The 26,792-nt window shown below is 58.6% G+C and overlaps 1 protein-coding gene across 42 annotated transcripts in view; it reads right to left on the bottom strand.

The window, feature by feature from the left end:
• Positions 1–4,673: 4,673 nt before the first annotated feature.
• Positions 4,674–26,792, bottom strand: part of OBSCN (obscurin, cytoskeletal calmodulin and titin-interacting RhoGEF) — a 166,718-nt gene continuing 144,599 nt past the window's right edge. For 40 of the 42 annotated variants that reach the window (XM_086707175.1, XM_086707103.1, XM_086707095.1 and 37 more), the window contains 27 exons: positions 26,323–26,431; positions 18,548–18,832; positions 17,433–17,529; positions 17,075–17,196; positions 16,407–16,519; positions 16,092–16,260; positions 15,861–15,942; positions 14,923–15,123; positions 14,353–14,413; positions 13,888–13,965; positions 13,410–13,582; positions 13,238–13,264; positions 12,513–12,665; positions 12,370–12,415; positions 12,158–12,235; positions 9,746–11,771; positions 9,171–9,248; positions 8,743–8,853; positions 8,427–8,594; positions 7,389–7,511; positions 7,042–7,212; positions 6,522–6,606; positions 6,061–6,300; positions 5,610–5,833; positions 5,416–5,491; positions 5,129–5,278; positions 4,674–4,984 (listed from right to left, as the gene is read on the bottom strand). In XM_086707175.1, coding sequence (XP_086563301.1) covers positions 4,807–4,984; positions 5,129–5,278; positions 5,416–5,491; positions 5,610–5,833; positions 6,061–6,300; positions 6,522–6,606; positions 7,042–7,212; positions 7,389–7,511; positions 8,427–8,594; positions 8,743–8,853; positions 9,171–9,248; positions 9,746–11,771; positions 12,158–12,235; positions 12,370–12,415; positions 12,513–12,665; positions 13,238–13,264; positions 13,410–13,582; positions 13,888–13,965; positions 14,353–14,413; positions 14,923–15,123; positions 15,861–15,942; positions 16,092–16,260; positions 16,407–16,519; positions 17,075–17,196; positions 17,433–17,529; positions 18,548–18,832; positions 26,323–26,431 — 5,424 coding nt within the window. In that variant the 3' untranslated portion in view covers positions 4,674–4,806. Of the gene's footprint in view, positions 4,985–5,128; positions 5,279–5,415; positions 5,492–5,609; positions 5,834–6,060; positions 6,301–6,521; positions 6,607–7,041; positions 7,213–7,388; positions 7,512–8,426; positions 8,595–8,742; positions 8,854–9,170; positions 9,249–9,745; positions 11,772–12,157; positions 12,236–12,369; positions 12,416–12,512; positions 12,666–13,237; positions 13,265–13,409; positions 13,583–13,887; positions 13,966–14,352; positions 14,414–14,922; positions 15,124–15,860; positions 15,943–16,091; positions 16,261–16,406; positions 16,520–17,074; positions 17,197–17,432; positions 17,530–18,547; positions 18,833–19,939; positions 21,642–23,372; positions 23,416–26,322; positions 26,432–26,792 lie in introns of those variants that run through there. The other 2 variants (XM_086707337.1, XM_086707344.1) reach the window with 2 other exon arrangements.

Here is a 26,792-nt window from a genome sequence, read left to right as displayed (position 1 = left end):
TTGTCTGTCTCTTTTCTCTTTGTTTTGTTCATTTGCTTTGTTTCTTAAGTTCCAGGTATGAGTGAAATCTTATTTGCCTTTCTCTGACTTATTGCACTTAGCATAATACCCACTAGGCCCTTCCATGTTGTCACAAGTGAATGGGAAGCTCTCCTTGTTTTCTAAGGCTGAGTGATATCTCATTGTATGCATGGACCCCATCTTCTTTACCCGTTAATCAGTGGTTGAACACCTGGGTTAAAGAAAGTGAGATACTCCAAAATGGTAACTAAAGGACCCTCACTTCTGAAGACAATAGAGTATGTGAGCTTCTTACTATTCCCTTCACTAGATACAAATAAGAGCTCAGAAATTACATATAAAACAAACATAAGAAGACCCTTATGCTAGTCAACTCAGGCTGTATAATAAACACTAGGAGGTTTAAATAACAGACATTTACTTTTCCCCACTCCCAGAGGCTGGAAGTCTGAGATCCAGGTATGGTCACAGATAGTTCCTCCCGAGGCCCCTCTCTCATTGGTTTGTCCTCACATGGTCATCCATCTGTGCCAGCCTGTGTCCTGATCTCCTCTTCTTATAATGACACCAGTCCTGTGGGGTTAGCGCCCACACTAGTGACCTCATTGTACCTTAATTAACACTTTAAACACCCTATTTCCAAATATTGCCACAAATATAGTCACCTCAGAGGTCTGGGGGGTTAGGAATTGAACATATAATTTGGGGGGGTGGGGCACAAGCCTACAACAACCTTGAAAGGTAGAGACACAAGGTGGACCATAGGGAACTTGTGATCCTAGGAACAACACCATGGTGATTTTCCTGCATTTTCTTTTTCCCTCATGTATCCCAGACTTGGAGAACAAGAAGCCAACAACTCAGAAACACAAATGAGCACTGACAAAAAAAAAATGTCCCCCAAAAGCCTACTCCTTCTAACCATAGGACCAGGACAGGAACAGCCTAGCAGGACAGAAAACTTGAATATCCCAGACTTTGGCCGCAGCCAGGTGGTAATGAGCCTTCTCAAACCCACCCCTTCTGGGAGAGTTCCATAAAAGACCAAGTGGGGAGCTGGACTTTCAGCCTTGCTGTGCAATACCTGGGAGTCAGAGGAGACCAGAGGGTAGCTGCAATGCCCACCTCTGTTCAACAGTAACTAGAGCCCCCACCCTGCCAGCAATGTCAGTGGTACCCCTTCTCCCTCTGCCAGGCAGTAATGAGGTGACATCAAACCTTCCTCTGCTGGAGTAGTGTTGGAGACAGCCAGTCAGGGCTGCTTTCCATCACCAACAACCAATTCTCTTATTCTCTGGACATCAGCTAGGCAGCCAACAATTCAATTTGGTTTTGACACTGCATACCTAGAATTAACATCGGATTCCACAGGTTAAAGGTCCAGACCCCACAAGTCGTTCCCACTTACAATGCAAGGTGCAAGTCCTAGGCCACCTGTACTTCTGACCAACCAACAATAAATTGGAGACTCCCACAAGCTCCTCCCCAGGTTTGATGATTTGCTAGAGTGGCTCACAGAATTCATGAAACACTTAGGTTTACCAGTTTACTACAAAGGATACAACTCAGGAACATCCAGGTGGAAGAGAGGCACTGGGAAAGGTACAGGAGCAGGATGGTGCTTTAATACCCTCTCTGGGGCATCACCCTTTCCGGCAAGTTGACGTGTTCATCAACCGAGAAGCTCTTGGAATCTCGTTGTTCAAGCGATTTTATAGAGCTCGAACTCCAGCCCCCTCCCCTCCCCAGAGATCAGGGATAGAGATGGAAGTTCCAATCCTCTAGGCACTTGGCCCTTTTGGTCATCCCGAGGCCACCCATGGTTCCCAACCTAAGTCACTTCATTAGCATAAACTAAGGTGTGCTCTAAAGGAACTCTTCAGGAGTAACAAAAAAACATTTGCATCACTCAGGAAATTCCAAGGAGCCTGGAATTTTAGGGACTCTGTGCCAGGAATGTAGGACAAAGACCACATATACTTCTTCTTATATTACAGGCAGCTAAAACAGAAGCCTTAAATAAGAACCAGAGTCTCATAACATGTTATGAAAGTGTCCACATATCAGTAAAAAGTCATAACTTGTCATAACTAAGAACCAAAAACTAAGAAGATCTCAAAATGAGTGGAAAACGAAAAAAAAAGACAAGGAATAGGCACCAATATTGACATGACAATATTGTTGGAATTATCTGATAAATGTTTTAAAGCTATTATGATAAAAATACTTCAACAAAAATTACAAACACACATGAAACAAGTTATAAGTCAAATGTTTCAGCAAAAAAATCGAGAGTCTTAGGAAAGAAGTAGAGACATAAAGAATAACCAAATGGAAATTTTGGAACTGAACAATACAATAACCAAAATATAGCTCAACAGCAGAATGAAGGGGACAGAGAATGGAACTGGTGAACCGGAAGATATGACAATAGAATTTACCCAATCTGGGGGCGCCTGGGTGGCACAGTCAATTAAGCGTCAGACTTTGGCTCAGGTCAAGAGCTCAGGGTTCGTGAGTTCCAGCCTCACATCAGGCTCTGTGCTGACAGCTGGGAGCCTGGAACCTGCTTCAGATTCTCTCTCTCTCTCTCTCTCTCTCTCTCTTTTTCTGCCCCTCCCTGCTCATTCTCTCTCTCTCTCTCTCTCTCTCAAAAATAAACACTAAAAAGACTGTGGTTTGCCTCTCTTTCCCCCCCCATGTCTATTTGTTTTAAAATAAATAAATAAATAAATAAATAAATAAATAAATAAATAAATAAATCGTTCTAGGGGTGCCTGGGTGGTTCAGTCGGTTAGCCATCTGACTCTTGATCTTGATCTGGTCTGGCTTTCAGGGTCATGAGTTTGGGTCCCTCACATTGGGCTCCATGCTGGGCATAAAGAGTACTAACAAAAGAAATAAAAATAAAAATTACTGTCCTAAAAAATTAAAACTTGCTCTTTGAAAGGCCTTGTTAAAAGGATGGGGAAAAAAGCTGCAAAGTGGAAGAAAATATTTGTAAGCCACATATCTCACAAAGGATTAATATTCAGAATACACACATAATCTTCAAAATTCAGGAGCACCTGGGTGGCTCAGTCGGTTGAGCATCTGACTCTTGATTTCTGCTCAAGTCATGATCCCAGGGTCATGGGATCAAGCCTTGTGTCAGGCTCCTTGCTGAGCATGGAGCCTGTTTGATTGTCTCTCTCCCTTCTTCTGCCCCACTCTGTCCCTCTCTCAAAATAATAAACTTTAAAAAAATCATTTTAAAAAGTTACCATATCCTAAAGTACAACACAACTGTTAAAAACAAGTTGTGTTAGATTTGATCTTTAGAAACAGCTTACCAACGAAATAGTCATAACAGATAAATGCAGGGACTTTGGGGCTGAGTGAGTTCATTCAACAGGGTTCAGTCTGGGAAAAGGGTCATGGATCATGCCACATGACATTAGAAAGGGCAAGTCCAAAACAAGGCTGTGAGGACGCACTAGCCACTGTGCACTAAGCACAGGGGCAGAGTAACAAGATAGAACTCTCAAGGACACCTGGGTTTGCTGGGAAGTTAGGCCAGCCACCAGCAAGAACTGAGGGAAGCTGAACCACTGGAGGAGACATTGCCTCTCTGCAGCCCCAGTGAGTATCTCTCAACATGTGCTAGTTGGAGCTGGGCTGACCCTGCAAAATTAGATCTAAACAGGCTTAGACAAGGACATATCATCCCAGAACATCACACAGAGGAGGTTACCAAAGAAATGCAGTCTCAGAAGACAGGTTGCTCAAAGTCTCACCTGGGTCCCCATGTGCAGAGCCAAGCCAGCTGGGGCTGGATGAGCATGTGATGGAGAGGAAGGAGTGGGCTCAGATGTAGATCATGAGGACTGAGACTAGAGGTGTGTTCACTGTGTGTCTGAACAAGAGTGGTCAGGGCTACAGGACTGTGGAGGGACTCTCAGTAGAGGGCTCAGACTCCCTGGGCACAGTGGACCTGTTCCAGAAGGGAGTGCTGGAGGGAGGCCATTCCTAACCGAAACTAGAATTAGAACTGGTAGAGATCAAACAAGGCAGCAAGTGCTCATGGCACATCAGAACCACACATTCTTTCCAAATGAGATTTCCCGGTGAGAGTGGCCAGAACATCTAGCAGGAGCAGGAGGCAGGGGGTTGGGGGGACTCTGGTTCAGGATCCTTCTTCAGCCTCTACGGCCCTCCTGTATAAGAATCCACCTCTGCCTCCCTCTGGGGGGGGGGGGACTGCTGGTCACCCACCAGGCTCCTTTCTGCCTCCGACTGAGATAGAGCTGCTGTGGCCAATTCTGGAGGCCACACCAGGCCAGGGAGGTGACAATGGGGGCCAAGCTGATGATTTTCTATCCATGCACTTTGGAGCATCCAGGAGCCCAGGAGAGGTGCCTTGGGGGCCAGCTGGTGGGGCGAGGCTGGGGACCAACTGTCCCAGTTTCCCCAGGACTGTAAGCTGGATGAGCCGGTCATCTCCATTGAGGGTGCCCTGGCTGCCCCACTCCATGAACCAGGATGCCTGACTTCCACCCATTCCACAGGGAAAGGCAGTTCTGCTGTCTGATTGGCCCCCAACCTCCAAGTGAGGTGGCGGAACCCTCTCCTCCTTCTCCAAACAAACCCACAAAGAAAGAGATAACACTTCATCCGGTTCTGCTTTTTTATTGGCCTGTCTGTTCATATACAGCGAGTCCTAGAGCGGAGACTGAGGGGCGCAGCCCAGAAGGGCGACCTCCCACCCCCCCATCACACACACCCCCTCTCTGCCAGGCCGGGTGCTTAGTGCACCTGGGCCAAGTTGTGCTTCTTGTACAGCAGCGCCCTCTTCTTCTCTCGCTCGCGCACGAAGGCTCGAAGTCGCGCGGTGGAGAAGGAGACAGCCGCGGGCTGGGAGCCCGCAGGGCCCTCCTCTGTTAGCCATGGACACTGTAGGCAGCTGGTCGCGCACGGCCGGCCCCTGGAGAGAGGGAAACGGTACCAGCTGAGCTCTGGGAGCGGAGGCCGAGCGGAGAAGGGACGTAGGGCGTGGGCCAGGCGGGGTGGGAGGGCTGGGCTCGGGGTGGAGCGCAAGGTGATGCGACGGACAGGACGGCCACCTTACCAGGGGTGCGCACACAACGTGCTCCGGAGAAAAGCCACCGCGCCGCCGGACAGCCCCGCGTAGCAGCAACCCAGACGGATGAGCCCCTTGCGCAAGGCTTTCTGCAGGTCGCGTGTCCCTTCACCGTTCACCGGGTACTCCGCGCTCAGCCTGCGCGCGTGGGGGATCAGGAGACTCAGGTAACCATCGGGTGTGTGTGTGGGGGGGGACAGCGGGGGGTCTGGGAGAACCCTCCGTGGATGCCCAGTCCCTCCCCCCGCCTCCGCCCCTGCGCTTGGAGAACTCACATGATGAAGGCTGTCACGCCTATAGCCCAGATGTCGGTCTGTGGGACGGCACCCTGGCCCTCCAGGAGCTCGGGAGCTGGGAGTACAGGTCAGGGCATAGGTGAGAGGCTGGGGAGGGACGCAGGCCTGGGGGCGGGGTTTCCTCCTGGCCCACCCTTCCCCCCAGGTCAGGTTGGCGTCCGCTCCCCGCGCACCCATGGTCTCCACGTAGTCCTTGAACCTCTCGGAGGGCAGGACCTTCTCCTGGGCGAGGCTCTGGGCGTTGCCCAGGTCGACGACCTTGAGTAAGTTGTATTCGGTGACGATCATGTTCTCGGACCTGAGGTCCAGATGCAGAATGCGCTGGGCGTGCAGGTACTGGGCGGCGCTAAGCATCTGCCATAGGTAATCCTTCACCTCCGACTCTGAGTAGGAGACCCTGGGGGCGCGTGAGAAGAGGGACTCGGCTCTGTCCACGGCAGAAGGGGCGCGGAGACACGAGCCCTGCCCGTGGCCTTGGGAGGGGCACCCCCGCTCTGCTAAAGCTCCGGGACGTGGGCTGGTCGGTGGAGGCGGAGTCCGGAGGTGGTACGCAGCGCGCTCCCCTCCGCGCTCCGACGCTCTTTACATTCCCGCCCCGGGACCAGCAAGCAGGCCACCCCTCACCTCTCCGCCAGGCAGGGGAGCAGCTCGGGTCCCGAGCAAAGCTCCAAGATGAGGACCAGGTGCCGGGGGCTGAGGTAGGCGGCCTGCAGCTGGGCCAGGTGCGGGTGGCGCAGGCTCTTGAGAGCCTCGTATTCGCGCAGTACGGCAGTCCTGTCCTCGGGGCGATAGGGAACGATCTTCGCGGCCAGCGCGCGTCCGCTGGCCTTCTCCCGGCACTGCCGCACCACGCTGAAGCGGCCCCTGGGCGAGGGGGCACCGGCCAGGCTTGTGAGGACACCCCCCACGCACCCTCCTTCCCAGTATCAGTAAAGCAAGCCCAGCGGGAGGTGACCAGAGCCTTCCGGGAAGGGGGAGGACGGCACAGAGGCTCTGAACCAAACTTGGGTGGAGGCGCCAAGTGGGGAGGGAGGCTGGGCCAGCGGGGTGGTGGGCTGTGGCGGGGAGGTCCGCCTTCCCTTTACCTTCGGATCTGCGTCTGGAAGGCGAACGTCTGCGTGCTGGGGAGGGGCTGGGCTGGCCGCGAGGCGCTGCTCTCCTCCTCAGAGGCTACGGGAGAAGGAGTCAGTGACGGAGGCACCCCCCTCCAGCCCCAGCTCCCCCCACCTCGTCTCCTCTCCCCCTTCCCAGGCACCCTGACAGGGGCCCTTCTGTGAATCCCCACACTTTGACCTCATTCCTTGGGCCATGGAGATGCAGGGACCTACAGGTTAAACCAAACTTTCCTAGGGGCAGTCCCGGGGGCTCAGTCCCTTAAGCGTCTGACTCTTGATTTCTGCTCTTGTCATGATCTCATGGTTGGTGAGTTCAAACCCACAGCTCAGAGCCTGCTTAGGATTCTCTCTCCCTTTCTGTGCCCCTCCCCTGCTCATGCTCTTTCTCTCTCAAAAATAAATAAAACAAAAATAAATTTAAAAAGCATCCCAGAGAGTACGTGTGACTGGAGTGATAGCGCATGGCCACCGCCCCGCCCAGCAGGCTCACCCAGGTGGCTGGGCCCTCCCAGGAGGACCGGCTCTGAGGGGCTGCTGTAAGGACCCATGCCCGCCTTGCTGACGCAAGCCGTGCGGAAGATGTATGTGCCGCCCCTCGAAAGCTTGCTGGCGCCGTAGCAGCAGTCGAAGATGTCAGAAGCCAGGGTGTTCCAGCTGCCACCTGGGCCACACAGGAGGGGCATGGGTGAGCACTAGCCCAAGGCCCCCCTCCCCAGGGCCAGGGGGTGGACAGACCCCTCCCAGAGGGAGCACGGAGTTGGCTGGGCTCTGCCTGAGGCCCCCCAGCCAGGCAGGCTTCCCCGATGGGCACCCGGGGGACACCGGGACGGCTCGCACCTTCCAAGCTGCACTGCACAATGTAGGTTACGGGGCCGTATGACTCCACGGGTTTCCAGACCAGCAGCACCCCGTCGGCATATACCTCCCCGATGTCCGGGCGGGGGGAAGACGAGGGGCGCTCTGCGGGGCCACAGTCAGCAGTCAGGGTGGGGGGGCCTTTCCAGGGCTTCCGATGCAGCTCAGAGCCCCTGCCCGCCCTGCCTTGCCCTCCTACACCTGCAGCCAGGACCCTGAGCCCACCATCCCCTAGTCCCATTCGTTCGGGGTCCCCTTCCAGCACTGACCAGTAAGTAGAAGGGCCCAGGGCCTCCTGTGGTGGGGGCCTTGGTAGGTGTGTACCCTGCCAGGCTCCCTTCCCACCATGTACTCAGGAAGCCCGTGGAGTGGCCCTGAGGGACAGCCCTCTGCCAGTGCCAGGCCCCCCACAGGGAGGCCTGTCCTGGCTGCTCAGGTTCACCTGACAAACACCTGCTGGTTGGCCATTGCTGAGAATTAAGCCAGGGCCCGAGGGCTGCACCCACAGCCCCTGTTTGGGGTCCCATGCACTGTTTTTGAGATCATAGTTTGACCGTAATAGAAATACAAACTGGGAAGCAGCCTGGTCCTCCATTGGCTAGAAGAACTGGGAGGAAATGGGTGTGAAATGCAAGGAGAGGAGCCCCCCCCCCCCCCACGCCCAGAAGGGCAGGGGAAAGGGCTGGGCCAGGTGGGTCACCCTGCCTCCTGCCTTCTGCCTCCCATCCTGGGGGTTCCAGCCTGCAGAGCGGACTCCTACCCTCTGTGGCCCCTCCAGGCTTGCCAGTGTGCTGGGGTGTGCACAACTGGCTGGTGAGCGTCACATTCTGTAGGCCTCCAGCAGAGGGGCCCAGCATAAACCCACCCTCAAAGTGATAAGGGGTCTCCAGGCACCCCAGAAGAGTCTCATCCCGTCCCCCGCCTCCGTGGGCCTGGAGGAAACCTCCAGAAGGAGGTAGTGGCATGTGGGGTGGCCCCTCTCCCTGTCTCCACCCAGAGGGCCTGGCACGGTGCACCCACCTGCCTTCCGGAGGATGGCCGTGGTGGCCGCAGTCCCCAGCGTGTTGCGAACGCTGCACGTGTACACTCCCAGGTCATCAGCATTCACCACCAGGATGGTCAGGAGCTGGAAGTTCTTGAGTGTGGAGGAGATAAGGAGGCGGCTGCTACTCTCCAGGGGAGTCCCATCTGCAGCAGGACAGAGCAGACCTGGGGAGCAGCTCGAATATGCACCCTGCCTGGAGACCCGTGCCCTCCTGGGGCCTCAGGTTCCCTCTGTACAGTGAGAGCAGTGCCCTCCTCCTTCCTGCACCCCAGCCCCAGGACACCTCCTTACCTTTGCTCCAGGTGGCCTGTGCAGCTGGCTGGGCTGACACTTGGCAGGCAAGAGTCACTGACTGGCCCAAGACCACCGTTTCATCTGAGAGCTCCCTTAGAAAGGATGGCGCTGGGGAGCAGGAAGGGAGGCAGGGGAGCCTTCAGAGATGATCCCCAACCTGAGAACCTGGACCCCTGAGGCAGGGATGCTGGGGAAGCCCACCCTCACTCAGCTCATCTTTAACACTAGCACCTGCCCCAGAAAGTCCTCCAGAACTGCCCCAATAATGGGACCAGAGCACCCCCCCTCACCTATCTGGGCTCCAGCCCCCATGGATGTAAGCTTGTCCCCCACACTGGTCTAGGCACTGAGGAGGGGCTCCCGTCCCCCACAGCTGGGTCCCCTCAGCTGCAGTGCGGCTCGGCCCCCCAGGGCAGCACACCCACCTCGGTCCTTGCTTTTCAGGCCCAGCCGAAAGGAAGCCAGGCCTGCCTTCTTCCTGGGGGGGCTCTCTTTCTCCAGACCTGCAGGGAGGAGGCCTCCAGAAGTCACACCTAAGGGGCCCAGCTGCCACCCACAGTGGACTCCCACACAGGGCACAAGAGCCCAGATCCCACAGACTTTTGTTGCAAATGAGCTAAACTTGCTGCAGAGACCACCCCCTTCTGACCCCTGTCAGGATCAGCATGTCCTGGGCAAGGGCACCAGGGGCAGGTAAGACTTGGGGGCCACGGGTGCCTGGGGAGGCCAGGACTGGTTTGATTCTCTTTGTACCAGTGTCTCCAAGCCTTCTCAGGTCCCAACACAGGGACCTCAGATGCACACGGGGGTTGCGGGTTGAGGCCACACAGGAGACCTCAGAAACAGAGGCCCCCATGTGGGGCAGGGGAGAGGACCCTGGAGCAGAGTGGCTTCTGTGTCACCCAGCTCTTCCCAGCCGCGGAGGCCGTGAGGTGCCCCAAAGTGCAAACAAGACACCTACTACCTGCAGGGAGGGGGTGGAGTGGGGTGGGGAAGTCACCTTCTGGCCTGCCCTTCAGGAGGCGGGAGATGTGGGCCACCGAGGCCCTCACCCTCCTGCGCAGTCCCAGCTCCAGGGGCTCCTCCAGCGTGTGTCTCCTGGGGAGGTGGAAGAGGCCACCGGAGGGGGGTGACCATTTCCGCTTCCTACTGCCAGTGGCCTCCCCGAGCAGGGTCTCCATGTCCTCTGGCTCCTCTGTGATCTGCAGGCTGGCTGGTGGACCCAGTGCGCCTGGCCAGGGCCACGCGGCCTCTGGGAACTCAGCCAGCTCCTCCTCTGCCTCGGATTCCGGGGAGGAAGGTGACTCTGGTTCCACAGGCTTGGGGACCTTCCTGAAGATCATGAACTCGAAAGGGAGGTACTTGATGTCATACAGGTCGGACAGGTTGAGGTAGGCAGGCTCCACCTCTGAGATGTCCAGGGACACGGTGTCCGCTGCTTCTGAGTCCCCAGACAGGTCTTGGATCTGCACCAGGGACACCTGGGAGCCCCTGCCGAAGTCTTCCCACGAGCTCAGCTCTGGGGAGGCCCTTGGGGGTGCCCTGCTGCCCTCGGGAAGGGGAGCTGCGCTGGCCTGGGGGGGTGGGCTCTGAGCCCCAGTGTCATCATGCTCCTCTGAGGACTGAGAGGTGGCCCAGGCCATCCTGGCCCACAGGGGACCCTGCCCCAGCATGCCCCCTGCATCCCCACCAAAGGCAAAGGTGCCATAACCCGCCACTCCTGCGTAGCCCCCATGTTGCCCCAGGGAGAACTTCCGCATGGTGGCCTGTTCCTGAGGCCGCTGTGGGCTGGGCTCCGGTTCTGATGCATCCTCCAGCTCCAGGGTGGCATCCTCGGAGGGACCAGGCCCCGTGCCCACCTGGGAAGCCAGCCCTGAGGAGCTAGGGGGACTCAGCCTCCCAGGGAGACAAGTGTCCTTTGGACTCTCCATAGAGCCTGGCTGGCAGCTCTCTTGGGCTGGGGAGAGGGGAGCCTGGGTCTCCCCCGAGAGGAAGGGGCTGGAGGATGCCCAGAGGGGCCCCGTGCACTGCTCTGAAGGGAAGGAGCCAGAAAGTTGTGGTGTAACAGCCTTAGGGGGGCCACAGCCTTGCAGGGGAGCGGGACCCCACTGGGGCTGGAAGGAAGGGGTGGGCTGCCACCCACAGCTGTCCTGGGATGACCCCTCTTGCTGAGCAGCCCCTGGGAGGCCCCCGATGGATGGCAGTAGTCTTGGCCCCTGCTGGGATCCCTCTGGACGCTGCATCTCCTGGGCACATGTGACCCCTCCTGGCAGGTTCTCCCCTGAGGCTATCTGGAGGCCTGAGAGGCCTGGGGCAGGGCACTGCCCCCCGCCACAGGCCTCAGTGGAAGAGCTGGTGGAGTGTGGCTGGTCGAGCTCCAGGGATCGGCTGCGGCCGGGTGCCACTCGGGCGCTGGAGCCAGGCAGCCGCAGGGCGGTCTCGAAGGAGGGCACTTTGGCCATCAGAGCGGCCTGCTCCTCCCGGGCGGCCTCCTCCTCCAGCGCGCGATGCTCCAGCAGCGGCTCCCTCAGGCCGGGCAGGGCCTTTGCGAAGTAGCCGCCCTTGAGCAGGTGCCTCCGCCGGGCGGGGTGCCGCCTGCCGCCCATGGCGGGGCCTCCGCGCTCCGGGGCCTCGCCTGCCTGCTGGTAGAAGAGGCTGCGGATGACGCTCTGCCGGGGAACGCAGCCCGGGGCAGCAGGCACCTCTGCACCTGGGGGCGACGCCGGCCGAGGCGCGGCGGCGGCAGACGCGCAAGCCTCGGCCTCCTCTGGCAGGCTAGCGGACGGCCGCAAGAAGCCCCGCGGGTGCAGCAGCGGGGAGTGGGTCACCGGAGAGGGCGGCAGCGATTTGGCCCGGGCGAAGGGTGCCAGCTCGTTGTCGGAGGACGAGGACGAGCTGCTGGAGGCGGCGCTGGCGCCTTCGTGCAGGTGCCGGGCCACCCCGAGGGACGGGCTGTCGGGCGGGCCCTGGAGCAGCTCGGGAATGGAGCGCATCACCAGGATGGACTTGTAGCTCATCAGGGAGCGCTGGGGGTTGCGGGGGACAGGGGCGCGTGAGCCGTGTGTCCGCCCGCTTTGCGGCTCCTAGTGGTCCCTGAAGGGGCACCCAGGAACTGGAGCGTGTTACAAGCTCCACTCCTCATCCCCTAGGGCTGTGTCGTTCTGTTCCTGCCCAGGCTGGGACGTTGCGCGTGGCACGCACCTCCTCCCAGACCCGCCCCAGGGGCTCAGAGAGCGCATGCCCCAGCCTGGCTTCTCTTTCTCCTAGGCCCTGCGGGGACACACAGCCAGCCCTCGGGGCCTGGTTTCCTTGCAGGCCTCCAGCCCCCACCTCGCAGCTCTGCCCCCTCTTCAGCATCTTTTGGGGGGTCTAACCCTAACCCTCACACCCTCCGCGAGGCTGCACTGCTCACCTGCCAGCGGCTGCGGGCTAGCAGGAACTTGAGTTGCTTGGTGTTGATGAAGTGGGCCTCCTCTGCGGGCACGGACTTCTGAGAGGGCCCAAGTGACAGAGACGGTGAGGGCAGACCCTGGTGCACCCTGTGGTCCACGCAGACCTCCGCCTCCCCAGCCCCATGGCCTGTTTCCCTCCCTGTGCAGGCCTGCTTGGGCTCAGCCTGCTCACCTGGAACCAAGGGTGGGCCAGGCACTTGGCTGCGCTGGGTCGGGCCCTGCAAGGAGAAGAAGGCCAGGCGTCAGGCCAGGTGGTCAGCTGCCCCAGGGGCAGGCCTGTGAGAACCCGGGGCGGGGAAAGGGTGGCACACTCACTCTGGGGCCCTCTGCAGGGCAGCCTTGATAAATTCCTGGGCATCCTCGCTGAGGTGGGCAGCCATGGGGCTGCTCCAAGACACCCGCCCCTCCAGCACATTCAGGAGGGTGGCTCGGTCACTCTCACCAGCAAACGGTGACGAGCAGGTCAGGCTGAAAGCAGAGACATGACTTTGCCTTCAGAAGTGACCTGGATTTCTGGATGCATAGGGAGCAGGTGGCCAGAGCAAACAGTGCTGGGTCTTTTACAAGGCCCCCAGTGGCCACAGAGCCACTCCCATCCAGCCCTGAGAGTCCCAGAAATGGCCAATATTTGCCCAGAGATCCACGCTCAGCCTGGGACAGGGATCAAGGGTCAACCTGGAGTATGTACCCAGCCTTAGCGTGAGGTGGGATCCAGGCTCAATCTACACCAGCAGCCTCCTCGAGGGCAGCTGTAACTGTAATGAGGAGGCTCTAGGCAGAGCCTTTAGGGAAACAGCTCAGTGCTTTGCCTGGTGACCCGGCCAAGCTCCTCTGGGCCACAGTGTGTAAGAAAAGAGTGCAGCAGAAACCACTTATCAGAGTTGGCTGACCGCTGGTTCCCATAATAGCTGCCCTGTGGGTCTTGGGTCTTTGATCTGGGAAGCAGCCAGTAGTGCACGTGGCTTGTCATGGGTCTGATGGGGAAGGGATCAGCGCTTGGTTTCAGAGGGGGTGGTTAACAGAGGCAGGTGTCTGCTTACCTGAGATAGGAGATGACCCCCATGGCCCTGCAGGAGCAAAAGCACAGTCTTGAGTCATCCCATGCCTGGGCTTTGGGCAAAGGGTATGCTCAGAGTTGGGGGGTGTGGGAAGAGGGGCAGCGACTGTGTGTGGGGCGGGGGCTGCTGGCATCCCCAGTGGCCACTCACTTACCAGATGTCCGAGGCCTCGCTCACAGGAGTCTGCTCAATGATCTCAGGGGATACAAACTCTGGGGAGCCATACTTGCTGTATTGTGGCTCTACTGGGGTGATTTTTTGGGCAAAGCCGAAGTCGCAGATTTTAATGTCCTCCCGAGCGGGATGCACCATCAGGATATTTGGGGGCTGTGAGACACAGTCAGGAAGAGGGGAGGCCATGCCCTAAGGAGGGGGCTCCCAGGGCCGCAGGGAACACACAGGGGTCTGTGAAGGGCTTTCCCAAGGCAACGGTGATGCTGGTGGGACAGTGGGCAGTCTTGGGGTAGGTTTTAGTGCTATTTGGGGACAGCTTCCAGTTCATCCGAGCTGTACCCCACCTGATATCACTCTGCATCCCCAGAGAGTCTGGAAGTGCTAGACTTGCATCTACCCGCCCCCCCATGTTCAGGGTCCCTCCCTGGTCCCTGCGGGGCCCCAAGAAGGTCAAGCACCTTTATGTCCAAATGGAGAATGCTCTGGCCGTGCAGATAATGCAGCCCTTCTGCCAGCTGCTGGATGTACACCTTGACCTGGAACCGAGGCCAGGGCTCAGAGGAGGTCCATCCTCCACCTACTGCTCCACTCGCCCCCAGATCTGAGCTGGGCACGGATCCCACAGGGCAGGTGGTGTGCAAAGCCTCCCAGAGCCCAAGGCCAGAGGATTCCTCCAGCCCAGAAAGCAGATGGGCCTGACTAAAGCCGGAAGCACCTGGTGTCTCAGGAGGGAGGGCCCCACCAGCCAGGTGGTGACTGGGAGAGGAAAGCAGTGGCCCCCCGGGGAAGGGGGGTGCATGGAAGGGCTTAGAGAGCCCTACTGAGGAACTGCCACGCCCCATGAGGCCCGGGGGAACCCCAGAAGGTTTCCAAGCTGGGGTGTGCTGGGTGTGGCCAGGGAAAACAGGAGACTGTGCAGTTACCTCAGCCTCGGTCACCACACTCTTCTTGAACAGCCGGTCCAGCAGCTCCTCTGAGGAGCACCTGGGGCTCAGGTCAAGGAAAGCTCTGGAGTCTGGAACCCACCTGGCCCCACACACACCTCCTATCTTGGGGTGGGGGTGGGGGTGGGGGCCAAGCTGGGGAGGTTGGTGCTCAGACTGTGGAGGGTGGGAGGGACAGGGACCCCAAGGAGGGGGGCCAAGGTCAGCGGACAGCAGCAGAGTGGGAGGGGTGAGTAGGGCATGTGCACCCCTCCCTGGAGCTCGGGTGGGCTGCCTGAGGACCCTCAGCATTAGCACTGAGTGTGGCCCATAAGTCTGACCTCCCTGCTGGGCAAGGCCCCGTGGAGCGTGGGATGGCCCAGTGAGGGCTTGTCTTGGACCCTGTGACACAGCTCTGCCAAAATTCCTGAGCCAGGGGACCGCGAGCTACAAGGCCAGGGCTGTGTCCAGGAATAGCAGAACAGGCCCTGCTGGGGCCCTGGGACCTATGCCTGCCAAGGGTCTGCGTGGGCGCCCCTTTCCTTGGCCTCTGGCCTGGCTGTGGGATACAGCTCCAGGACAAGGATCAGGGTCTTCCGGGTCTCAAACTGGTCAAGCAGCCCTGTGACCAGCGGGTGGCTGAGCGTGGCCAGGATGTCCCTCTCGCGGTACGCCTGGGTGCGCGTCCTGCTCCGCAGGGGGATGAACTTGGCCGCGCAGAACATCTGGTTTCCCTTGTGCTGTACCCTCTTCACGAAGCCGAACACGCCCCTGGGAGGAGGGGAGCCACGCTGGGGGTGCGCGCCGGTTCCCCAGGACGGGGTTGGAGGAGCGGTGGAGTTCCGGAGAGCTGTGGTCACGAGGGTCCTCCAGGGAAGGAGGTTTCTGGGGGACTGGGTTCTGGGTGGGGGTGCCCGTGCCGCTGGGTCAGCGGGAGGGGTGGAGCTCCTGAGAGGCGGAATTTCCGGAGAACAGGGGGGCGGGAAAGAGGGTGCTTCGTGGACGGCGGGGTCCCGAGGCGCAGGGGTTCCAGGGGGTACTGGCGGCTCCCTGGAGAAAGCTGGTGCTCCGTGGGGGAGGGGTCCCGGGAAGCTGGGGCTCCCGGGGGGCTGGGGACGGGGACTTGAAGGAAGGGACTCTGGGAGGTGGAGGTTGAGGGGCGGAGTTCAGGGGACGCAAGGGTCCCCGGGGACCAAGGGTTCCAGGGGTGCTGGGGGCTCCTGGGGGAGAAGGCAGGTGCTCCGTGGTGGGCGGGGTTCCTGGGGCGCAGGGGTTCCTGGGTCGCAGGGTTTCCAGGATCCTGGGGGTTCCGGGGGCGGAGATTGGGAGGAAAGAGCTCTGGGAGGCGGGGGCTGAGGGATGGAGTTCCAGGGATTCAGGGGTCCGCGGGACGCAGGGGTTCCAGGAGGTGCTGGGGGCTCCCAGGGCGGAGAGTGGGGGGAAGGGGCTCTGGGTCGCGGGGGTGTCGAGGAGCGGCCCTCTCCTGGGGCTGCGTTTGTGGACAATACCTTCCAATTTCCTCCTTGACCTCATAGAAGGAGTGCAGCTTCCTTCGATAGCTTTGCTTCTCAGTGTCAGGCTCGCTGTCTCCTGTAGTCGAAGAACGGGAGTCGTAGGTGTAACTATGTCCACTTACCCCCAACTGGAGCGTTTCTGTGCTGGACGGACTATGCCGGAGCCTGAGGGAGACTGCAGACCACACCCGTCCCATGCCCTCGAGGAGTGTTCCCCGGACTCACCCCCGTGGACCACCAGCTCCGCTTTACACAGCACCTGGCCACCAGCGTTTTGGGCCAGGCAGGTGTAGACGCCTGCGTCCTGCTGGGTCACGTCCCTTAGCACCAGGGAGTAGGTAGTCCCTTCCCGATGCTGGCTGAGCCGGGGTCTGCCCACCACCTGGGCATCATCCTGGGGGCACAGGCGGGCGGGGCGGCTGTCAGCCCAACCTGGGGATGGACTGTATCCCACCCCCGCCCTACTGCGAGTGCTTTGCTGGCGGGTGGCAATGCTACACACTCGCCAGTCCCGGCCCCCTGCCCGGTGCCTGTCCCTACCCGGTACCAGGTCACTGTGGGCTGCGGGTTGCCCTCGATGACTGCTTGGAACTGCGCGGTGCTGCCCCTCTGTGCCTGCACGTCTTCGATGGTGACCTGCATGGATGGGGGCCCTGGGGTGCAGGAGGGAGCCCATGGAGAGAGGTCCAGGCTGTGTCCTCAGCCCACATTGAGTCTTGGAGCTGGGCCTTGCAGTCAGAGACTGCCCCCCTATAGTGGGCCAGCATTGACCACCCACCCACGCCTGTCCTGATACCCCCAAGCCTTGTGATACACCCTGGGGCAACAAGAGCCCACCTGCCTCCCTAATGGGGGCACCCGCCTCCTGACTCTGCCCAGGCCCCTGATGGTCAGGAAGTGCCTCCTTCCCACGAGCCTCTGTCTCTCCTAGCTGTCCAAGGGCAGGGTGTGCAGAGCATGTCGACGCCTGCTGGAGAAGGTGGCCCCCAGCAAACAGTTCACTACCTTCAGCCCCTCAACCCTCCAAGGTGACAGCCCTCACCTCTCCCTGGGGGGACACAGGGGCAGAGAGCTCCCCACACCTACCCCGCCCCCAGCAAGGCTGGGACAGGCCAGGTGGCTCTGCAGGTTCCTCTACACAAGCGTCCCTCCCCCGGTCCAGGGCACTGGGAGCACACACAGACATGACCCACTAAGCCCCCGCCTACTTGTGGCACCCGTGTCGCTGGCCTGGTACACGTATGTCCGATGTGTGGTCTCCATGAACACCTGGCTGTGGATGTCCCATAGGTCCACTGCTCCTGCTCCCGGCCAGGCTGTACCCTCCATCCTGTGGTCATGGAGCTGGATGAGTGTCTGCTCTTCTCCTACACCCCTGGAGTGTGGGCAGCTCTGCCCCCCACCCCCCACACTACAGCAGACTTTTAGGGGATGCACAAAGAGGAGACCCAGCCCCAGGTGAGGCGAGGGCTCCACCCCTCACCCCGAGAGCAGTCTCTCCTCTGTGCCCTGACCCTGGGATGTCCCCTCATGAACTACCCCCACCCAGCACGCCAAGGAGGTTACCGGATGGGCACAGTGCGTCCCTGGGCCTCAGCATGGGCCCCCAAGTCCTGCTCCTGGCCCTCCTGGGGAAGAGGCTCTGGCACCTTCTGAGGCTCAGCTGGTAGGAGACAGGGACTTAGTGAGAGGGAGCTTGGGATGGAGCTGGGACTGCCCCTCACTATGTGTCCCCATGTCATCCTGCAGGCCCAGAGGGTGGGAGCACAAGGCGGAGGAGGGACTGTGGGAGCGCAGGGCCCCTGTGGGTAAGAACAGACAGGGACTACCCTCCTCCAAACCCAGGGGTCCTGACCTCCCTGCAGGGCCCAGGAGCCAATGCACCCTCCTGTCCTAGCTTCTGGCCTGGGCCAGCAGCCACGCAACAGGGTCCCAGCTACCCAGACAAGGGCCATTCTGACAGCCAGGTGCAGCAGCTTCTGGGGGGGAGGGGCCCCAAGGCAGCATCCCTAGGGGGGGGTCTCATCAGGCCAGGGTGGTGGTGAGGGGGTCTACCTCTCCTCTCCTTCCTCCTCCCTCTCCCTCCTCCTCCTTTCTTCCTCCTTCTCCTCCCTCTCCTCCTCCCTCACCTCCTTTCTTTTCTCCCTCCTCTTCCTCCTTACTCCTCTTCCTCCCTCTCATCCCTCTTCTTCCCTATTCCCCCTTTCCTTCATCCTCCTCCTCCCTCCCCTCCTCTCTCTTCCTCTCTCCTCCTCCCCCTTCCTCCCTCCTCCATCTCCTCCTCTCTCTTCTCTCTTCTTCCTTCTTCCTCCTCTCTCTTCTTCTTCCCCCTCCCTCCTCCTCTCCATCTCCTCCCTCACCTCCTCCTCTCTCCTTTTTCTTCTCCTCCCTCCTCCCACTCCTCCTCTTCCCCCCCTCCTCCCCCGCTCCTTCTCACCTACCCAGAAGCACAGGGCACTCAGGCTCTGTGCCCAAGGCTAACCACCAAAGCCTCTGGCTTCCAGGACAGATGTACTCAGGGTGGGAAGAACCTCCCAGCACCCACCTCCTGCCTATAGCTTCACAGTTGGGGAGCCTGAGGCTGAGCTAAACTGGGCCTTGTCCAGGTCCCCCAGTGCATGGGGCCATTGGGATGTCAGGGTCCCCAGGGCTCTTCCCATTCACCTGAATAGGATGGATACCTGGGGTGGCCAAGGTTGAAGCCAGCATAGGGGGGACCCTGAGAGCAGGTGGCACTTTGTGGTCAGCCTGAGGCCACTGGGCCTCACCAGATGCATCTGCAACCTCCGTGCCTAGGAGTTTGGGGTCAGCCTCCTGGTGTTTGGGTGGCCCCCCAGGGCCAGGGATGGGGCCAGCGTGGTCCCCTGTGGAGGGTCCTGGAGCCTCGGGGCACACCAGCATCCTTGGAACAGACGTGATCTCCTTGTCTGCTGGCTCCAGGGCAACTGGGGGAGGGGCAGCAGCATCTGTGGGAGAGGCGGGTCAGCGTGTAGGGGTGAGGCGTGGCCTGGGCCCAAGAAGAGGGCGCCAGAAACCTTGTCCCAGTCCTCAGAGGCTGCCCCAGTGAGCTGACTCCAAGCTGCCCTTCCCACCAATCTGACCCACCACACACTCAAGGCAGTGAGCCCAGGACTTTTGAAAACATGGGGGCTCCTCTGGGCACAGGTGGGTCTGGACACCTGCCCTCTGTCTTGGTCCTGCCCCTCAGTCTCAGTTCATCCCATACCTTCACCCTGGGACTGGCCTCCACACCATGGTCCACTCCAGACCCCAGGGTACTGGGCCACCCAGGCCCAAGGGAACCCAGCCCCACACTCTAGGGAAGCCTGGGAACAGCCTGATGTTGTCAGGGGCCAAGGGGTCCTTCCTGCCCTCCCAGGCCAGCCATGCATGGCAGCGGCCTCCCCTCAACCTGCAGCCTAGCCCCACTGAGGCCACTGTATCCTTGTTGCCTCCCTGCCTCTAGCTCCTGGTGCATTTTCCTCCCCCACCTGGGGGTCATTCTTCCTATGGTCACACCACAGCCTCACACATGCCCAGGGATGCCTACCACTCCATTCCCAGCAGGTCCCCCCGCCTGGAGCTCTCCCCTCACCCCAGACTTTTTCTCTTGTTCATCTTCTGTATCCTCAGACCCTCCAAGCTGGAGAAGCGACTAGTCAGTCTGCTGTCTGTGTGCCCTCAATGGCACTGGGACATGCGTCTCATCCTTCCCCAGTCCAAGGAGGTCAACAGACCCCGAACACATCACAACCTCTGTGCCCATCTCACCAACAACCCCCCCGGCACAGATGGTAGGGAGGGCTGCTCAGCCTCCAGAGGGCTGGGAATGACCACTAGTCTTGTCACAAGGTAGCACCTGTCACCAGCCACACAGCCTGTGTGAGCAAGCTACACTGGCGAGCTGTCACGCCTCCACCCAGGGACCCTAGGATGGGCCAGAACCCACAGGCTGGTGTCAGGTGCCCACCAAGGGCTGCTACTGGTGGTCCCCAGGACCAGACATAGAAGGCCCTCCCCAACAAGTCGCCGGAGCCACCAGGCAGAGAAGCAAGAAAGCAGAGAAGACACAGTGCAGGGAACCAGTTTATTATCATCATTGGGGCCATCTGATGGGCCACTTCCCATGCACAGACCCTGGTCCACCCTGCAGAAAGGCTCAGGAGGGCCTGCAGGGCTGTGCCCCGCACAGGCCTCCCAGAGGCCAAGACAAATGTTCATGGTGAAGATGCGGCTGGGGAGCCCCCACCTGAGAGGAAGACCAGGACCCTAGCCTGGAGCAGACAGGACAAACCTGACATCCCGGCCTTGTGAACATGGCCAGACAGATACAGTGTCCTTGACTTATGTCTAGAGCCCTGAGCCCAGAGTTGCAGTCCATGAGTCTCTCCAGCCTGTACTCTTCAGAGGCTTCTGTACTTTCTGAGACTCCAGATCTGTGTGCAGTGTCCTCAGCCAGACCAGGCCTTGTGAGGTAGCAAGTGCCTGGGGTAGAAGGGGCAGGCAGGCTCCAGCCCTGAGTTCTTGGAGAGTGGAGGGGAGGATCAGAGCACACATATCCATGGGGCACTGGCTTCCTCCACGCAGCCACACTGGCTGCATCAGGGTGCCTGACAGCCAAGCCCCTGATGCTTATGGCCTCAACCCTGGGAGGGGCTGGGGGCCTTGTCCCCATCTGGGTGGATGTGCAGAGTGACCGTCTCACCCACTGTCCCAAAGCTGACTGTCTGGGTGGAAACCTCTGTTTTGAAGCTGCTCTGGCCACTGTCTGCAGACCGCTGGACCTGGGTGCAGAAGGACGGCTTCCAGGAGGTAGCACCCCCAGCCCGCACCTCCTGCACACAGAAGGAGACTCCACTGGGGCCAAGGACTTGAGGCCCTGACGGAGACACTTCCCGGTGACTGAAAAAGCTGGATGGGCCTCGTGGGCCCAGGGGACGCCCCACATTGAGCAGGACAGGCCGCCCCACAGTGGGCTCACTGATCTCTCTCTGAAGCACAGAGACCTCACAGGGTGGGTCATCAGAAGTGCTGGGCACTGGGCCATGACAGCCGAAGGTCTCCCCCTCCCGGGGCACGTAATCCTCCAGGTCAGCCAGCGTCAGCACTCGGCCGTCATGTGTGAGGACCTTGGGGTCACGGCTCCAAAGGCTGTTGGTGCCCTGAGGCTCCTCTGTCAGGAGGGCACCTCCTTCCTCCATCTCCTCCAGGGGAGCCTCTTCTTCAGCTGCTTGGGGAGGGAAAGGCTCAGGGGTCTCCTCTGGCCCAGCGTCCATGCAGAAGGTGAGAGGCTCTCCAGCACTGACTATGGTTCTGCCCTGGGCCTGGGGCTCCTGAGCCAGTAACTTGTTGTTGGAATTGTTTGCATTGGGGTCTCCTGTGGGTGTCCCACCTGACATCATGAAGAGGATCCCTGTGGAGCTGTCGGGTGCCTCTCTGGCAGGAGATGCACCCCTGGAGCCCGTCTTCTTCACCTGGACTTCAATAGTCTCCTCAACCTCTACCCACTTGGGTTGGGGCCTCGTGCCCTGGGGCAGGGCCGGTGTGTGGGACTCAGGCTCCGTCACGTACAGCATGGGCACAGTGGGCCTCCAGCCTGGCTCCACCTCAGGCTTTCGAGGCTGGCTGGCCCCCAGTGAGTAGAGCACCTCGGGGGCCAACTGGCCTGGCCTGGGTGGGCTGGCAGTGCGGCGAGAAGGCGAGCGGGAAGGGGACTTGTTGGGGGACCGGCGCCGGCCACGGGGGCTCTTCACCACGGTGGTGATGGTCTCCTCTCTGCGGGGAGAGGGCCAAGAGGAAATGGGCACAGAGACCTGCAGCCTTGCTCAGTGCCCGCACCATCAGCACATGCAGGGGCCACATGAGTGATTGGGTTAGTGTCCTCACAAGCAAGTGGTGACACTGCACAAACTCCTACACATGTGCTTGAGCCCAACCTCTGGAACCTACAGAGAACCAAAGAAACAAAGCACAAAGCCCCATCTGGCTAACCTCAAATTCTAGCGTGCATATCTCAAAACAAGAGTTGAGGCATCAGGGGAGGGCCATTCCACATTACAAGGTGCCTCAAAACCCCAGACTGAGACTGGTTTACAATGTCTCTGTGTGCTAGTCTCTCCTCCATTTATGACCATCTCACTTCGGAGATCCCAGTGCTCTTTGTGCAGTTAATGGGAAGGTATGCAGGGACATAGCCATATGGCCTTCCTTGTCCATCCCACCAGTGCCTTATGCTTTATATCATGTGGGTTACCCCAGTGAGCCCTCAGAGAGCAGGAGCCATCCATAAGATGTAAATAATAGAGATGCTCCTTTCATGGATGAAACATAGAGTTAATCTGTATAAAGCTCAGACACAGTCGCATAGCTCCAGGGATGGGGTACTTACTACTACCCCATGTATTGTGGGGCAGCAACGTGCCTTGGGGGAGGAGGGAGGAAGTTGAGGAAGGGTTAACCCAGGATCTGACCAAATGTCTGATGATAAGATTCTCCATAACTTGGACAACTTCAGGCCCCTTGAGGAGGTCATAGGTCCATGGGGACTAACCAGAGTTTCCCAGCCATCTGGTCTTAGACCAGTTTTTCTTGCCTCCTGGCTTTTGCAAGCTTTTCCACAATCTCCACCTGCACACACCCTCTAGTGGAAGTCCTCCCGATCATCCAGGTCAAAACCAATTCTTCCTTCTGTGGTTTCACTCAGCTCCAAACCTCTTGTGTAATTTAAGTAGCAACAACCCCAGCCTTGAAGGCATCAAAGAAAGGGATGGCGGGCGTGGCACCGGGGAAATGGGTTATCGGTTGGCTTCCAATCATGAGACACCCTGAGCAAGCCTCTTCCCTGAACGTGAGTTTCCCCATCTCCCTAATGCTAGGGTTGGGCTTGGAGACATGTAAGGGACCTAGAGCTGTGCTGCCCACTAGGGTTACACTATTTTAATTAAATGCAAGTTAATGAGAATAACTAAAATCTAGCATTCAGTTCTTCAGTTACAATTGACACATTTGAAATACTTGGCAGCCACATATGGCTAGTGGATGCTCTTGTAGTGTGCAACATAGAGAATACTTCCAACATCACAGAAAGCTCTGTTGGACAGAAATGTCCTAGATTCTAGGGTTTTGATTAGAATTCTGCCTCTGGCCCACCGTGGGAAACAGCTCTCAGTCCCGGCTCCAAACTAACTGGTGTGATTCTGGGTCCAAGCTGGGTGTACTGCTTGCTGTGAAGTATACAGAGTAAGTCTACCCTGCGGAAGCAATGGAGCCATGGAGGCCCTGTAAGAGAGAGCTGTGAAGTGTGAAGTTAGTCAAGACCCCAGGGGAATGTGGGTCCCCTCTGGAGCTTCTGCAAAGTGCTGGCAGTCTGCGTGGTGAGCAAAAGCCATATGGGCAGGTAGTCAGACAAGCAGGTGGCCGGGCCACACAGGCAAGGTCCAGGTGGGTTAGTGGGCATGCAGGGGGCACTGCAGTCAGAAGGAAAGTTAGGAACACGCCTGCACTTACATGATGATGGTTTTCTTGGGGACTTTAGTCTCCTGCTCAGTGACTACAAAGAAAACAGTCGGAATAGCCAGGGTTACAGATCAGCCAGCGCTCAGGAGCTGAGCTGTTTGAATGGCATGGCAGTGTAGTAACCTGCTCGGCTTAGGAGCACTGGATCCAAGCCCTGCCTGGCCTATCTGTCTCAGCTTGAAGCCCCAGTTGTCATCTTTGAAATGGAGATGACAGAGCCTTCTTTGAGTGTCTGGGGGATAAGGAAGTAGAACATCAAATGTGTCTAACATGAGGAAATGAGGGTCTTTCAGGGACTGTAGCAAGAGTAGGGGCCCCATCTGGGCAGTCCACACAGAAATTCCAGCTCTTTCTTCAGCTCATGTGCCAGGGAGCCCTGTGATTTTGTCAAACCTAAGGTCCCACTGCTCAGACAAAAACTGAAGGCTAGGCGTGGGGAAAGGAATGGCTCATGGGAATCAAACTGCGACTGGGATGGCTGGTCCCTGTTTTATAAAAATTCCTAAAGAATAAAGGCATCTCTCCAGGGAGGTGGCATATATGAGCTTTGTAGCATGAGGCCATGAAAATCCCATCAGGAGCAACCAGAAATGCCTGGACAGGGTCCTGAGCTCTAAGTGAGTAGAGAAATTTAGGTCTTCCCATAGAAGCTACCTACAAATTCAACTGCCTTGATTACCCTACCTTTCTACCCCTCTGGAGCCAGCAGATGGAGGATCAGAGTCCCAGAGACAGGATAGGACTCATCTGGGACCAAGCAGCACCTATTCCAACCTGTCTCAAGGTCTCTTCCTCTGCAACTTCTGGGAAGGGCCAGGTTTGCCACAGAGATGCCCCCTCCCAACCACACTCTGCTGGACAGCAGGCAGTCAGCGGCTACCAGTACCCTTAGGTCTCAACAGTCCCTTTTGCCATTCTAGGGACAAAGCTGAGTGGGATGCTCAAAAAACTCAAGTGGCATGGCTTGGGGCACACAGCACCCTGGCTTCATGTGTGGGATTTCAGGCTTTGCTACAGTGCCATATAGAAAAAGGATTTTCCTTTTAGATGACCAAGAGTATTTTAAACTTGTCTCCAATTGGATGCACATGAATTAAATGTACCAGCTGTATCCGTATGGCCCTTGGGAGCCTCATTTATTTGTGTATATGTGTGCACACAAGCATGTGCATGCACACATGCATGTATGTATGTACATGTGCGTGTTTGTGCTAGCTGCCTCCTGGAGAGGGAAGCCCCCTGGGAGAGAGAATGGAATGCACCAACATGCCCTGTGTGTGAGGATTAAGTTGGGGCCAGAGAGAGCCAGCCTGTTTGCCACCTGCAGACTGGACCCTGTGTGCAGAACTCCTCTCCTCGCCCCCCCCCATGACTGGGGTCCCCTCCTGCTGCTCTATGGGGTGGTAGTCAGGACATGTCTTGGCTGCCTGGTGCTTTTGTTCCTGAACTGGCCAGGCACTTGATGGGCCCTAAGCTCCAGTGAGTACTGGCAGCTATTGGAGAGGTGCAGCCGTGCGAAGCAAGGCTCCTGGCCCAGTGCGGTTCCACAAGCGAGGGGGCAGCACCCACCCCACAAGGCTGGCCAGGGCCGTGCTGGCCATAGAGCCACCAGGTTAAAGATGAAGCGGCAGGATAGGGTTAGGAAGCGGTAGGCGCTGGGCTCCAATCCTGGGTTTGTGAGAACCCGCCTTCTTGGATGTGAGGCACCAGGAGGCTGCCCCTCTTCCAGACTCCACAGCCGTCGGACGTTGACAGAAAGTGACCCATCATGACAATGAAGTGAATGTCTCTGTAGGACATGCTTGTTGCCAGCCTGAGAGGGAGCACTGAAGTCCCTATGCAGCACCCCCCCTACATAAGATGCTACACTGCAGGAAGTGCAGGTGCCTGCAGACATCACAGGATCCTCTGGGGGGCAGGAACAAGGACCCCTGCCCTCTCTGTGATGGCTGTGGAGGGTCTCAAAGGCTGTGAGGCCAAACTTCAGGTGCCAAGTAGGCTGACTGTAGGAGGGTCTAGATAGAGGCGCCCAGGCATGGGGCCCCAGGAAGGACTGGATCCAGTAGCCCAAGGCATCACAGAAGCCAACATTCAGAAGTTGGGAGAACATGTATTCCAGCCCTTCCTACTGTGGGAGCTGAAGCTCCACCAGGTATTAGTCAAGCCTCTGCTTGTATGCCTCCAGGAACAGAAGACTTACCACCTTACAGGTGGGGATACTTGCACTGGGAGAAGCTGTCCCTGGGGCTGCACCCTGCCCCATCAGGCTGCTCTCTGGGACTGAGCAGGCCCAGAACAGATTCCAGTTGCCACCCTCCCCATCCCAGCCATTCTTGGGCTGGGCCCAGCTGGGATCTTGGACCCAGGCATGAGTGGAGGCGTGAGGTGCCCTGCCGCCCACCCTTCACCTCCCACCCCAAAGCACATCTCCCCCTAGTGAGACACATCCCAGGACTGCAGGGGCCACCCCCGGCCAGGTTAGGGAGGCAGAGCCACGGCATTCTGTTTTTCCCATGAACAACCCAACCCCAACACCACTCCCTCTCCTGGGAGCCAAGCTGAGACCCGGCAGCCCTGTGCTCTGCACACGGCAAAGCTGTCCTACCTAATGTTGATGTCAGCTATCACGAGGCCTGGCTGGCTACTGTCCAGCAGCCTGCCTGGCCCAGATAGGACCTTTCTATGCACTCATTACTGCCCCAGAGATGGTGAGGAAGATGCCACCCCCAGGGCAGCCCTTCAGCCTTGCTGAAGCTCTGGGCTCATGGCTCACCTCATGCTGCCCCAGTAGGGCGCTGAGACCCAGCCCTTGCTCCACAGCCTCTGCATCCCCTCCTCTCCCAGCCAGACCCCTCATTGGCCCTCACTGCCCCTCCTCCAAGAAGCACACCTTGATTGGAAAAGCTGGTAGTTTCCCCCAACCCAGCCCCACAGCACTCACCTTCCACAGCTGCAAGCTGCTCTCTGCGACGTTGTTCCCGGGCTCGCACAGCTGGGCTCTGCATGCACAGCTCTGCCCCGCCCCTCGCAGAGCCCAGCCGGTTCACCAACTGCAGGGCAGATGGCAGGAGCCTGCTTAGAGCCTGCGGCTCCCTGTGGACCATGCAGGTCGTTTGTAGTGGGGGCCCTCCCTGGCTGTGTCCCAGAGGCATAGAGCCTATCACCAAAGAAAGGGTTCCCACACAGACCCAGCATTGCCCAGGGTTTCCTAGGCACTGGGGACACTGTCTACACACTTCAGTGTGGTGGCCATATGGGCCCAAGCACGTGCATGGAACCGAATCTTTACCTACAAGTAACTTATTGATTTCAATTCAAATTGCATGTGGCCAGTAGTGACTGAATCAGACAGTATGGGTCCAGAGCTGGCTCAGGTCTGTGTGTTCCCACAGGAACCTCCATAGGGGCCAG

Source organism: Puma concolor, chromosome A1 (genome assembly GCF_028749965.1).
Source record: "Puma concolor isolate L17-30 chromosome A1, mPumCon1.1.hap2, whole genome shotgun sequence".
NCBI classification, from domain to species: Eukaryota; Metazoa; Chordata; class Mammalia; order Carnivora; family Felidae; genus Puma; species Puma concolor.
This window is presented reverse-complemented; position numbering and strand designations above follow the sequence as displayed.